The sequence below is a fragment of the Amia ocellicauda genome, chromosome 13 (assembly GCF_036373705.1).
Source record: "Amia ocellicauda isolate fAmiCal2 chromosome 13, fAmiCal2.hap1, whole genome shotgun sequence".
NCBI lineage: Eukaryota > Metazoa > Chordata > Actinopteri > Amiiformes > Amiidae > Amia > Amia ocellicauda.
Window position 1 is genome coordinate 34,457,845 of NC_089862.1, and position 14,937 is coordinate 34,472,781.

Consider the following 14,937-nt stretch of genomic DNA (forward strand, 5'->3'; position numbering starts at 1 on the left):
AAAAAAATTAAAACTAACTAACAAACAAACAAATATAAAAACAGCATCGCTGGGGCATCTGCCAGAGCAGGGACACGTACAGGGGCATCTGTTTCCCGAGTCCACAGGATGACAAACCATTTAAAACCTGATCCGCCCATTGCGCCCCGACCAGTTTAACCACAGGCGACCCAGAATATACTGGTCCTGCTGGGATTGTCCCTGGGAATGGATGGACCTGTGGGTGTTCAAGACTGCTGTAAAATTACTGAGAATTGCAGACTAGGTGTATGGTTTTATTTTATTTTTTAGTAGTTTATTTTGTATTGTGTATAGCTGTCAGATTTATTATACACCTATCCTGCAATCAGGCGACTTATATTTCTCAAATAGAGCACAACAAGAATACTATCTGTTTCATTGATCTTCATCATCAATAATAATATCGATATTTGATATTTATATTTATGTTATGTTTTATGCTGTCTCTAGCTTGTTGATCATTTGGCCCTGAATGGCACATTCTGAATCATAGTAAAAACTAGGGCTGTGTTGTATTGGGATTACAAACATAAAAGCAGGTTCACATTTCTCAGTTTAAATAGTCATGCACGGTTATTATTATTATTATTATTATTATTATTATTATTATTAGTTATTTTATTTTTTACTTCGCGTTTTAAGTTGGTTTTATATATTAAGCAGATGTTGTTCTACATTATTAGACTGTATTAAATGCATCCACTACATCAGAAACAAATGAGATTTGGTAAACAGTGATGACAGGGTATTTATTTGGCACGATTTCTGTTAGTAAATAAACGGATATTGATACAATTGAACTGATACCATACAACGGAAGGGGTGCATTAAATAATTGTATTTATAGTCTGGAAACCAGAACAACAATATTTTCCAGCTGAAATTGAAAACGAATGTTATTTTCGATGTGTACTATCTTTAAGCAAAACATAGTATCTGACAGGTATGTGATGCTACCTGGTTCGTGTCCCTGCATAGGAGACTCTGTGTGCATTATTTCAGTCCATTCCTAATTTGTCCCTTTTGATTTGCTTGAATTAATATTGTGTGAGACACTGAATTAGCAAAACCTGTTAAATGATTTAGAAAAAAAATGTATGCTGAGAAATAATAATAAAAATAAATTAAATGACACACATCTGAGTTTTAAAATGATAAGGTGTCTCGTCTCTGCGATATTGCAAACTCAATCTCGCATTTTGTGATTCAATTTTTAACATTTCACCCTAAAAACTTTCCAGCACTTTGTTCAAACCCTTAAATGTGTCTTCTGACATAAATTAATATACTTGCAGGTGGTTTAATACCAAAAAGCAACCGAACACCATTTACGTACTTCAATAACCATTTATAAGCTGATCTCGTTATCTTGCACTGATAAAATTAACCCTTTCCTGGTTGAGGGAAATATCTGCATAAGTAAAATATCAGGATTACTTTTTTTTCTTCCAAATACTCTAACTGTCCTCGTTTCAGGCCACTTTCAGCTATTACATACGGTAATAATTTATAAAGCAACAAAACATACACCGTTTCGCAGTTCATGGCAAGGTAGGGTGATCGCAAATTGTACTTGTATAGGCAGCTGTGATATTTCAATTACAAGCACTACATATACATTAAAAAATAAAATGCAAAAAGATAAGGGCGTCAGCCAACAAATAAATACAAATAATAAATAATAAAACGACAGGCTGTGACACTTGAAAAAAGCAGAGCAGATACAATATGCACACACATATTTAAATACATAAAATACTCGCTATATCGATATCCAGGATACCTGCCTAGAAAAGGAAACAACTCATTATCACCAGCCTCCAATTAAGCAGCTGATCAACCGATTCTGCTGAGACAATATGTCCAGCAGAACATGTAAAATACCCTTTTAATATATACATATCATATGCACAAGAAGGATAAAAAAGTGTTTGAATTGCACTGTGACACCAGAGACGCATCCCGGTCCCTGTGCAGGTGCGCATCCACCTGACAGCACTTTGCACACAGAGCCCAGCAGTGCTTTATCTGAGGCACATCACTTCAGACTGACACATCCCAGCCTCAGAGAAACACACTAAAGAAGGGGTGTATTATTGATAAGGATAGGCTATATAAACTAATATGACTGCCCAGCTGAAAAACACGCAGGACGCGGAGAAGCTCGTTTCAGTATCTTTACAAACCATGACCAGAGACAGGGAGGGACAGAGAAACAGCAGCAACTGAAGGCATCCTGTGAACTTTTTTTTTTTTTGAAGGGAGGTACCCTTGTTCAAATCTTCACTGGAAACCTCCCTCCCCTGGATCGAGTTCAGTCCAAGTTTTCAACTCAGGGAAGGGAAACAAAAAAAAAGTTTCTTTGTAACTGGGCTGAGCCAGGCCGTTGCGCAAGGGGAGGCTGGACAGTTCCACCGAGCGCCTGGCACAGAGCCGCTTATCACTGCCCCCAGCCCGCCAGCCCCCAGGCCCCCACACGGGTCTGGAGAGGACACCCACATTGCGCACAAACACGCGTGGAGAGGAGCGCCAGTGCCCGCCAGCCCGGCTCGGCTCCCGCATCCACGGCCCCTCTCCGCCCCGCAGCCCCCACGACAGCGCCCTGCCTCACCACATGAAGTCAATTACCCAGTGGGGGCCCCTCGTCAAACTGGGGGTTGTTGTCAAGTCCAGAGGCGGACGGAAAAGAGATCGGGTGTTTTAAAACAGTGCACAAAGTCCGGACTAATCTCTCATATCACCCGCTGCAGCTCCAATTAATTAACAATTAAATAAGATGCGCAGTGTCGGTTAATTGCACGTTTCACCTCGGGGCAATTGGTGTTAAAAATCCTTGATGAACTGAGCAAAGGACACTGTAAATCATGACACCGGTGGCATTACTGTCCTTACAATAGGGGTGGGACACACACACACAAGTGATAACAAGCAAAGTTGAAAAAAAAACAAAAAAAACAAGTGCATGCCAATGAAGGACAACAATAACAGCAAACAGCAGCAATAATCATAACCACAGTCATAAAATGAATCAAAAAGGACATCCAACCACAACACTTGACAAGCAGGTCCACGACTCGGAGCCGAACTTACCTGCTGGGACATTCTGAAGAGGAGGTTGCTGTCACTGTTCTGCCATGTCCCCATGAAGCCGGGCTCAGCACTGGCCGACCTGGCGCCGAACTGCATGGAGTTATCACTGGCCGTGTCTCTCAGAGTGGAGTCTTGTGCCCTCTCTCGCTCTCTGTCTCTCGGCGTGTCTCTGTCTCTCACATCCACTTCTGCCTCTTCTGACTGAAAAGTGAAGGTGGATTTGGGTTGGATTTTTTTTTTTCTTGCTCTTTCTCTTTTTTTTTTCTCAGAGAGAGAGAGAGAGAGAGAGAGAGAGAGAGAGGGAGAGGGAGAGGGAGAGAGCCTCCTGGCTGCAAAGTAGCAAGGAGTAGTGCAGTGTGAGTTCGGGAGCAGAGGCAGCTCGGTATATTTCCTCGGGGGTATATGGTGGAAGAGGGTAGGATGAGTGGAGCGGCGAAGGTAAGCGGAGGGGGAGGAGGGAGAGAGAGAGGGGAGAGGGGGATTGAAGGAAGATGAGGAGGAGGAGGAGGAGATGATGAAGGAGGGGTATGTCGTTTGCTGTCCACCCCCCAACCCCAACCCCACAATCCCTACCTTTTCTCTCACCCCGTACCTCCGACCCGCCGCTTCCACCCCCCACCCTGGTCCGCACAGCACAGACACAGTCAGGTGTGTGTGTCACCGAATGAACCCCCAGCAAGGAAACCACTGCCTGCCTGCCTGCCTGCCTGCCTGCCTGCCTGCCTCACTGCCTGGCTGCCTGGTCTCTCCCCGCGCCCTCCACGCCGCCTGCCTCGTCTCAGGATCCCATCGGATACTGAGAGTCAAGTGCACCGCCGCCTCCCCCCCCCCGGCCCTCAGAATGACATCGCGCACTCACCCCCCTCATGGAGACAGGCGTGCTGCTCAGGAGCTGCCGAGCAGATTGAGCGGAGAAGGCTGTTCCCGGCTTATTAAGAGCGCGCTCAGAAAGCACACACTGTCAGGCGCATCCCTGCCACTGCGCTCCGGCCCCCTCTGGAATTCAAGCACTTTCTTGCTCGATGAGAATAATCTTATTTATCATGATAATAATGGTGATAAGTGTTGTTTCACCTCACAGGTACGCCTCTTCTTATTTACAAAGCTCTTTGGGGTTTTCTCTCATCCCTCATTCACACCAAGATCAGCAGAAATCTTTTTTTACAAACCATCTTTTTCTTTTCTCTCTCTCTGTCTCTCTCTCTCTCTCTCTCTCCCCTTTTGTTTCCTCGCACTGAGCTGGAATCCAATAGAGTCCAAGCAGGCCTAAGTGAGCACGTTAGGAAAGATGAGCATATTAACCTACAACATCTCTGCTGAAGTCCTTATGCCTTTGTCTTTCTCTCGCTTTTTTTCTCTCTCTCTCTCCAGGACTAAACAGCTCTCCTCTCACGACACCGAGACTGCCTCCCCGCAATCATTGAACAGTCACTTAGCAGGACATTGTGCTTCGTCGACTGAAGGAAACCCCCATGTGGATGGATCCAGATTTTAATTAAGAAAAAAAAAACGAGGGAGTCTCATTTATAGTGAGATTGGTCCCCTTAGCAGCAATTCTCCCTGAGATGGGGGGAAAAAAACTCTATAGAATAAGGAAAAGGAGAATATTTTTAATTTCTTTAACGTGAAATGCACAATGCAATGCCTGGAGCCACAGATCAATTTGTCTAATTGTTAATATGGTGTGTGTGTTTTTTTTCAGCGAAAGAAAAAAAAAAGGACAAGACAGCTATGAAACTTAACACGATCAGATGATGTCTAAGGGACTCATCAGCGTCAGCTCTGGATACAGGAGGGAACAGGAATTAACATTTTAAAATACAGTAAATGATTACTGATATATAAAGTCACTGGAAATGGTATAGAAAATTGTAGGAGACAACTGCTGCTGTCTCTTAAAAGCCTCCGTGTGGCACTAATGACAGTTCCTACTAACCTTTGCACGAATTATGAGAACAGCATTTATGTGATAAAATCTAGGAATTTATCAAGGAGACGGGGAAAAAAACGTACCACTCTCGCTACCTCCTCGACGACTAAAGACTTTCTAATGGACGCCTATCCCCCCCGACGCCTCTCTCTCTGTGTCTCATACTGTTCTCCACTCTCCGTCCCCAGTAACAAAAAAGCCATCTGATGAAGGCTGTGTCATTATTACGGAACGAGAAATAATGAGAAAATGCTCACAGCGCCGCAGACAAATGTACCTTCCCTGTCTGTCTCCTACTTAAAAGCTTTCCTGCTAAACTTTCTTCCCCCCCTTCAGAATAAGGGAGCGGGGGAAAAAACAGAATTCAATTTCAAAATGAATACAAACAAAACATTAGCGAGTAAATTACAGTGTCCACCTCTGCTTGGCTGGAAAAGCTGAGTCAATTTTTGCCAACAGTGACCACACTTCTGAAAGGTAACTACAGCCCATTTCAGCTCTCCCCGCTGTCTCCCTCTCTCCCTCGCTCCCTCGCTCTCTCTCTCCCTCCCTCTAAAATTTGCTAGTCTCTTGATTTTTCAAGTGGCACTCAGTGTTTCAAGTCAAGCTGGCGGCTCAGCTTCTGACCTTCCCATTAATGGCTGTTATTTGTGGGAGGTTTGAGGACACTGCCAATAGCGTACTCCCTCCCTCTCTCTCTCTCTCTCTCTCCCTCTCCCTCTCTCTCTCTCTCTATCTTTTTCATGCTGTCCTGCAGTCCTCCCTACTCCCTGCCCGCAAAAAAAAGAGAAGAGGAAGAAAAAAAAAAAGGCATGCAGCAGAGACTAGCAGAGACAGCCGCGGCGGCCGCCAGAAAGCGAGGACCTGCAGTAATAGACTCCTTTATTAAAACTATTATTCTGCAAGACTTGAAATTCCCTTCGGACCAGGCCATGTCAAAGCCGATATAATTAACTAGGGGCTCAGCAACGGATCAATTACCAGACAAGCAAGTGATAGCGAAATCAATGAAAGATCATCAGGCACATTATCAGTGTTGCAACTCATTAGGGTAAAACTGAGCAATGTGCTCAAAGAGAGTCCTAGAGAGGTGGCATTACCGAGGGAGGGGGCAATAAGGACCGGGGCTAATTTGGGATCCCTGCTGTGAACAATCTGTGGCCGAGGTTTTATTTTTTTCCTTTTTGCTTCACTTTCTTTTCACTCACTTTCTTTTCCCTTTTTTTTGGTTGGTTTTGTTGTTTTTGAAAGCCAGTCCCCTATAACTAAATGTGACAGAGCGTGCCGGGCAGTTTATTAAGACACCAACTCCAAGTTTATTTAGTTCATAAACTCTACCCTGGAAAATCAATAGCCTCTGTACAGGGATTATTAGGCTGACTAGCTAATACATCCCCAGACCCGGCTTCTTTTTACCGCCACTGCAGTCGTCTTGACGGAGAGCTGTAGCCCCCCGACCACCTCCCAACTCACATTCCCCCCATCGCTGAGACTCAGAAAGCGAGAGAGAGAGAGAGAAAGAGGGGTCCGGGAGAGTGTGGGTGCGTCGGAAACAGTTTTATTCACATCCACCGGAAAAAAGACGCCAGAACATTGCGAGGAATTGGCGGAATAAATCGCGTATCTGTTGTGTTCTTTTTTTGACCCTTGTCTCGTTCCTCCTCTCTGAAGAGGTGATAAAGAAGTCAAGGCACTGATGTGTTCCTTCTCCTCTCTTTCTGTCGGAGCCGAGCGACAGATCCGCGGTTATTTTTAACTGCTCCGCCAGAGGAGGATACTCTTCCCAGCTGAAGCAAAACTCATCCTCCAGAGGACAGACACACCTGCCACGGCTCTAATCCCGGCTCAGGATGCCCCCCCCGCCGGGCCGCCTGCCTCCCGCCGTCAAGTAGCGACAGCAGTGCGGGAGCGCAGTTGTCGCACACTGGCATGCCTGTGCCGGCCACCGAAATAAACAGGGATTCAGATGCGTGTGTCGGCCATCAGGGGGCAGTGCTCCAGCTGTTGTGCCGGACGGGAAGGAGCTGGTGTCCCGGAGTCGAGCCGAAAGGGTAAAAGGAGAATCTGAGCCACGTCTTCTGTATAATTAAAGCCCATTTTTGTGTTTTCATGTAATTGTAACGGAAGCATTATTTTGTTTATGATCGTCCTTTTGTGTCTGTGTACGTTTTCTTCCCTTTTGTTTCCCTTTTTCCTTTTTAAACTGTCGGTTGGCCTGACCAGGTTTTTCCAAGCGATCGGTTTGAACATTGACCAGACCCACACGTATATCTAAGGGGTCTGCGCTTGCCCAGGTGTAGTTCTTATGGGTGTTTTTCTTTCTTGATTCTAAAGCGTCCATTTAGAATATGGGATTCCTTTGCGATTCATTTGTTCTTGTTTAAGATGCTGTCAAGGGCTACCAAACCAAAAGGTGTGAAAACAACCCAGGAAATCCACACTATTAATATAGGTCCAGTACGGAAATTACCTGCACCTTTACTGATTTACTCTATAATGTTTCCATCTTTATCATTAGCTAAAAATCTACTTTCCCACTAAAGATGGACTGGACTTCACAACCTTGATCAGTGGTCCACTTACACGGCCCGTCCTGAAGTAATTTCAGATATCCCAAGGCCGGCACTAATCCAGCGATGGAAAACAACTCCGACACGACTGCATTAAGAACTGTTTCTGCTAAGTGTTTAATGCGCACAACATCGCCGCTTCTATAAAGTGACTTTCTGTGACTTCGCAAAGCTCTTATAATAAAAGGTGCTAAAACAATCATTTATAGAGCACTTTTCCGGGCTTTTAATCCGAGTCTGAACGCTTTCCCTCATGTTGATAAACAGAATTGAAAAGATACATCAAGGACCAAAGAAAAACAATTATAATGGCTTTCTTTGTTGTCTTATTACACGTTTTATTCATCGGAAATAAAACCATATACGGAAAAACAAAAACACAAGTCCGACAGCAACGAAAACCTCAACGGAGCAAGACGGCTGGTTAAATTGTGTTAGTTTTCTACAGGGTGTGCTGTGGAGGGGAGAGAAAGGAAAACACAAAAAGAAATAGAAAGAACTGCCGAACTACAGCGTTCTGGGTCTTATTGTGAGATTAATCAGTGACTCTTTCTGCTTTTTTGTAAGATTCCTCTCGTCCTGTGGCCCTAAACGAGCCTCCCTGTCACACGACCTCCGAGGCAGCGAGTCCTTACATGCATCCCGGCCTGGTGATCGCGGTGACCTGGATTAGACCCGTCCTGCGCTCGTGTGTTCTGTCGCCCCCCCACCCCCCAGGCAGGCCGAGGAGATCAAGTGGTCTCCTCATGTGAAAAGGAGCAGTGTGTCGGTCAGACCGCAGCAGGACAGAAGTGTCACTGTTGCGCCAGAACATGCACAGGGCCACAAGACATCATATGACACGCCGTCACAAAGTCCCGGTTGTGGAGCGGAGACGGCGGACCAGAGCGAGGCCGTGCAAAGGTCCTTTCAACTCTCCTTTCCACAGATGATCCGATTGTCTACACTAACACTTTCGCTCGTATCGGTGGCCTGTTGAGCAAATACTAGTCTATTAATAGACGACACATGAAAATGAATCCCTTACTTTCTCCTGTACTTGCAAAACAGGAACAGCAAGAGAAATTCAATTCAGCCCTTACATGGACAGAGATATACACACCGTTTGCAAAGTAAATCATAATACAAATAATAAATAATACATCTACAAGAAGTCTATATAATCTATATGTCATCGAGGCTGTCCTTGTACAGAAAACTGGTTCTCGTATCAACCCGAAACACAGAACATCCCGGACGCACGGCTTCCTCCCGCGCCCAGCGCTCCTCCACTCCGGTTCCGGTGCCTGAACTCCACCTAATCCACACGCCTCCGCCAGATCCTGCCCTCTGAACAATTAGCGCGGCTCACGCTAACAGAGCCGGTGCACTTTGTCTCCCCGTCCCCTCCGGAGACGGCAGGCATGAGTTCCAGCGCCCGTCCAGCCGCAGCCACGGGGAGAAACCTCTGGGACCCGGACAGACACGTCTCTCCTCAGAGCCATTACGGCGGGCTCTCGGCAGACAGTTGCATTAGGCCGCGCTGACCCCGGGTTCACCCAGTAACAGCCAGCCCGGTTCTACCTGCCAGCCCGGCTGACAACACCGAGTCGCTAACAGACTGCGGGAGTGCAGTCTGGGCGGCGATCCGGAACCGAGAGGAGGCAGAGAAACGCGCAGATTAAGATATAGAAAGACAATAAAATTAAAAGGAGATTTACTTTGGCTGTGCTGGTTCAGCTTCTTATTTTTATTTTAGTAAATCGATATTCTTATTCTTATATATATTTCTATTTCCAAACTGGGTGTTATAGTGTTTAAACTTTTTTACTTGATTTTATTTTGTCCAGTCTTTCCACAGTGGGCAGTAAAAGTGTCTGGGACACAGCCGAACAGACGACAAAGTACTTTCAAAGAGCGCATTCAGAGAGTATTATTTTATCGGTGCTGTGAATAACAAGTTGCTAATGTAATGCTAAAATAAATTTATATATCAATAAATAATTTAATTTAAGATTAAACACGCGCTATGAAGAAGTCTTGTGAAGGATGAAATGAATCCACACACACTGTTGTGTTTATTTCGGGGTTAAGTAGCTGGATATCGCCTACTTTTTGCGAGCCATCTTGAGAGATAAATACAGACGGGTGACAAATTAAAGGAAAAACCTGAATAAATGAGTGGAGGCTCATAATGAATGCAGACGCCTCCAAACAGGTGTACTGCATGATACAATTAAGCAATTAACATCCCATCATGCTCTGTGGCATGTATACAAATGCTGAGCAGCCCAGCTGACCTCGATTTTGGATCAAGATGGCAAGAGGAAAGGATCTCAGTGACTGTGAAAGAGGGGGCATTATTGGGGTACGAATGGCAGGAGCTTCAGTCACACAGACGGTCAACTGGCTCGTGGGTGAGTGCATGTGTGGGACACCAAGAGAACGGGACAGGCCTGACTGCTGGACCCCTACAGTGAGGGGGTCCAGAGGCTCTGTTATGCTGTGGGGGGCATTTTCCTGGCATGGTTTGGGTCCACTTGTCCCCTTAGAGGGAAGGGTCACTGCAAATCATTACAGTTATTCTGAGTGATCACCTTTATCCTATGGTGACATTTCTCTCCTGATGGGAGTGGTCTCTTCCAGGATGACAATGCCCATCCACAGGGCACGAGGGTCACTGAATGGTGTGATGGGGATGAAAATGATGTGAATCATATGCTCTGGCCTTCGCAGTCACCAGATATCAACACAGTTATGGGACCTATGGGAGATTGTGGACCGACGTGTCAGACAGCACTGTCCACCACCATCATCAAAACCCCAAATGAGGGAATATCTTTTGGAAGAATGGTGTTCATCCCTCCAGTAGAGTCCAGAGACTCGTACAATCTGTGCCAAGAGCATTGAAGCTGTTCTGGGGCTCGTGGTGCCCAACACCTTACAGAGACACTTTATGTTGGTTTTTCCTTTAATCTGTCACCTGTCTATATGTTGGAGACACAATACAACAACAACACACACACACACAAATTCGGTATCTGATAAACTGGTTTGTGTATCTTGGAGATGCAGATTTAGGTTTAATGTTGACCGCGGACGGAGACGTAAAAACAGGACACTTGCTCAGTGTTTGGGACACTCTTTACACACACAGTAACGCAGTACACAACACAATGCACATTACCAGGGCTTACAGTCTTTATAAGGAGTCTTTTTTGGAAGAGGAGGAACTATTAGCCTACAATTAGCCTAATCCTTGGTAATCCCTGCTGTACATTAAGGTAAAACAGACACCGCATGGCAGATACATTTAAACGCAGTAATGTGTATTTTAATATTAACACCGCAGAGGACGGGCTGGATCAAATCAAGTTCGTAATTTGCAGTTGGCGGGGAGGTCAAAGTTTTGATTAGGCCTGTAGCTGCTAAAACAGGAGTCCGTCCCCCTCTCCTCTCTCACAGGCATATCACTGCAGGTGTCTGATTATCTCGTGTCAGGGAGATTAGAGAGGATAAGGTTCATGCTTTTGGTTTGTGCCTTTTGATAGTCTCTGGAAAATCAAAGCGGATTTAATTGAGAACATTATTTTTCTGTGGAGCGGCTTCCGTTTTTCCAGTTTCCTTGGATCTTCGTCAAACCTAACCATGAGGAAACAATATCTGGCTACGTCCTTAAAGAAATGAGAGATTACAAAATTGAAACGGAATAAAACTGGTGTGTGTGTGTGTGTGTGTGAGTGGAGGGAAGTGAATTCCTTACTCTCTCTCTCGCAGAAATGGATCTGACAGTGTGAAGGGCTCGCTAGTTTGCATAACAAGGTCACTGGTGCATGCCTGTTGTGCTAGTGATTCAGTTTACTTACTCACAGACTGTCATTAATTATCCCAGCCCATCACTCCTGACGAGCGCCGGGTTCGCTGTACAGCGGGCAGGTGGGCAGCTACATGTCTGAGCCTCACAGGTGTCACGTCTGCCTGCTGGAGCTGCTCAGAGTTCGATCTCTTGCCAGCGCCCGTCACAGACAACATGTCCACAGACCGAAGCACGTTTAGTGGACGTGTTCTCCACAGCACGCTTTCTCTTGTGTTTGCTTCCGCTTTCACATGTTCAGCACAGTCCTGGTAAGTCTGCTTGGGACATCCATTAAAATATGCAAATTTTGGGGGCAGTTTGATGATCTCACAGCCCAGCGTCACGATACGAGATCATCTTTCAGTCGATCGGCCACAAGTGTGTGGCACAAAAAATGCTGATGGTAGCAACGCATTATGCTTAGATGTATCTAGGTGTTCAGAAGAAAAGTCACACTTGGGGATATTATAATTTACATTCATACAAATCATGTACTTTTAAGATGATTACATTATTTTTTAGCCATTGGAAGACAGTTATTCACAGTCCCAATATTCACCATTGTGTAGCTGTGTCCAAATCTCTCCTACCAGGGCGAGAGACCAAGCTGTTGCAAAAGCTCCCTCTGAAACTTTCACTGAATGTTTTTATTTCTGATTCTCCCCTTTGACTGGAGTTATGAGGACAGGTTTTGATAAATCAAGCTGAGCGCAAATTGTCCTGAACGTTTTCAGTCGGTGGGCTCCTGTCTTCGGGGGCTTCGCACAAACACGTGCGATTGACTTTGGATGAGCCCAGTCATTTTTCCTGGATCGAACTGCAGTTGTAAAAATAAAAGATGCAAAACACAGGAAGGAAGTCTACTATGCAGAGCTTCATTTATAAGACAACGGTATTTATGAAAACTGGATCTTTTGTTTTACATGCTACATTTGCTATAGTTTATAAAGGGAAACACTGTTATATATGCCATAAAACTAGTGAATATTGAGAAACACATGCCTAGACCAAATCCAATCTCTGACCTGCCTGAGAATGGCACAAATCCATACCCCATTGCACTTTAATTCACTGTTCGAAGCCAAAATACGAGAGGGTACAACTTTGTCATTTGCAGTTTGCGGGTGGGTCACAGTTTTGATTCGGTCTAGCCCATAGCCTATAATCAATCACTCTCAAACTAGGAGTGTAATTACACACGGGTTGCTGTCCGTCAAATAATCTGCAAGTTGGTTTTGTAGACGTCGCTGCAATGTCAGATTTAAATAGCCCAATGTGTGCGCTCCACTCTTTCGCTTTTAGTTTATTCTGAAAGAGTGAGACCCAGGAATGTATTCAGTAATAAAATAAAAGGTAAACAAAGTTAGTTGTGTGTGTCTGTGTGTTAAAATATCGTATCCAGAGTTTGCATTGCTTTATAATGCAAAGGGATGCCTATACTCTTCTTGAAGCCCCTAATTCAATACATCTCTCAGCAGTGCAGCACACATCAGCCTGGTGGACGCAAAATGATTATTATTCAGCCATCGGGTTTCAATTACCCGGGTTTAAATATACATCGAGCCATATTAAAACATATGGGCAGTAGTGCCATTGGCATTTGCTGTCCTCGTTGAAAGCTCTCAATTTTAACACATTCTTACGTGGAGCCAAGCTACATTACTTTATTATTACACACATCTCTACGGGCTTGGGATAACAACTGGATCGCCTTAGATCTGGTTCCATAGAAAATAAGGAACAATTAGCTTCAGCTCTGAAAGCCCGTGCCTGCTAGGGTTTCACCCGTGTTGTATCACACATGGACGCAGTTCCTTTTCTATCACAATTCACATGTTACGAGCTCTGACTTAATATTCTTTAGGGTTCACTACTTTAATGAATGTGGGGATTGTCTTCGTGCGGCTCTCTAACTCGTGACTTTTGTCGACTTACCCCAAGCGAGCCAGATTGGTTTCACGTGCACCGGATGGCAAGAGCCGTGGAAAAGAGCGATTTCCGAGGTGTGCTGCATTCCCACTTCCACTTGAGGCAGCATCAAGGTGCTCTCGGTCGGAGATGCAACAGAAATATTGTCTAACTCACTTTTGCATCAGCTTTCCCTTCACAAGTTCGAGTGGAAAACACTGAGACATTTCAATAGACTCCCAAGACAAACACAGAGAGCTTCACAGTCCTTCACAGCACCATCTGATCACACACAGCTACGAATCCTGTTCTCAGATATTGGCAAATGGCGCCCAACGTGGGGAGCCGCTATAGCCGGCGTCACCGTGTACCCTCTGTGTTGAGAGCAGGCGGGGCACACTTTATCAGTGCGTGACTGTTGGGTTGCAGTCTGCACCAGATCTGTCTGTATGGCGACATCAGCAGACACTCCATTTCAACTGCTTTCCTTCTCACACACTTTCCTACGCACACTCACACTTCATAATGTTTACAACTGGAATGCCAAAGACTACAAATCACCAATGGGTCGCTGCGCCAATTCCCAACAGCCGGGCTGACAAGAGGTACATACTTTCATCGACTGTGCATTTTGTAAAAGTAGACTTTAGTATGTAAATGCACAGATATGCACAGATCACAGGGATTCCTCATTAGACAAAACCACCTTTTCAATGTTTCCCCTCGACTGTGGGGAAAACACAGTCACACACAAAGTGCCATAGTAGGAGACGTCTGATTTAATCAACGCTCTCGACAAATGTGCTCAGGAATAATGAGAGGCTCGACATTGTGCGTGTTTTAAGTACGCTTTGTGAAAAAATGAACTGAAAAAATTGTAAATCCTGACGAACATGTAAAATATTTAGTGGACAAATGGGTATCATCATTATTTCACTTCTGAACGTGGTTTACATAATCTGCATATAGTCTCTCTTGTGAGAACCGGCATTTTTTGAGACGATCAAGTTAATATTGCTATTTGATGTTCGGTATAAATGAAGACACATATTTTATACTTGAGCTGGAATAGATAATTTAACATAAACAGTCAGAGCAGCATCTTCTACAAACAGAGGTTATTTGCTCTTATAAGACAGGAAGGGGAACTTTCCTAACTTGTGAAATCTTATTTTTGTGTTTCTCCAGTCTTTGTGTGTGTGTGTGTGTGTGTGTGTGAAGCATAGTAATCAATTTCTCGACAAAACTAACTGAGGAGCCATTTGCTCACCCTTGAAAACTTCCCATTCCTTATTTAGGTCTTTACAAGGCTTCATTTGTCAAGGCGCCGACACAGTGCTGAAGTCGCATCCGATGTAGCGTTTGCACCGTCAGGCTGAGCTGCTGCGAAGCGACAGGCCCGGGAGTGCGAGGCTACAGGGAGTGTGATTGCCTCGCCGGCCCCACGGGACGAGTAAATTATTAACCGACACTTACACAGCCGAGAAACTGTCGAGAATAAACCCATTAAAACAGTTAGGCCGGTGAATGCTCCCGAGTTCTGGTTTTTTAAATCTTTGTCAAAGTCATCACCGGCCGGAGCT

The 14,937-nt window shown here is 44.9% G+C and overlaps 1 protein-coding gene across 2 annotated transcripts in view; it reads right to left on the minus strand.

Annotated features, from left to right (window-relative positions):
• The window catches only part of bnc2 (basonuclin zinc finger protein 2), a 204,664-nt gene that overhangs the window by 129,858 nt on the left and 59,869 nt on the right, over nt 1-14,937 (minus strand). For both annotated transcript variants that reach the window (XM_066720704.1, XM_066720706.1), the window contains exon 2: nt 3,112-3,312. In XM_066720704.1, the coding sequence (XP_066576801.1) occupies nt 3,112-3,312 (201 nt within the window). The remainder of the gene's footprint in view (nt 1-3,111; nt 3,313-14,937) is intronic.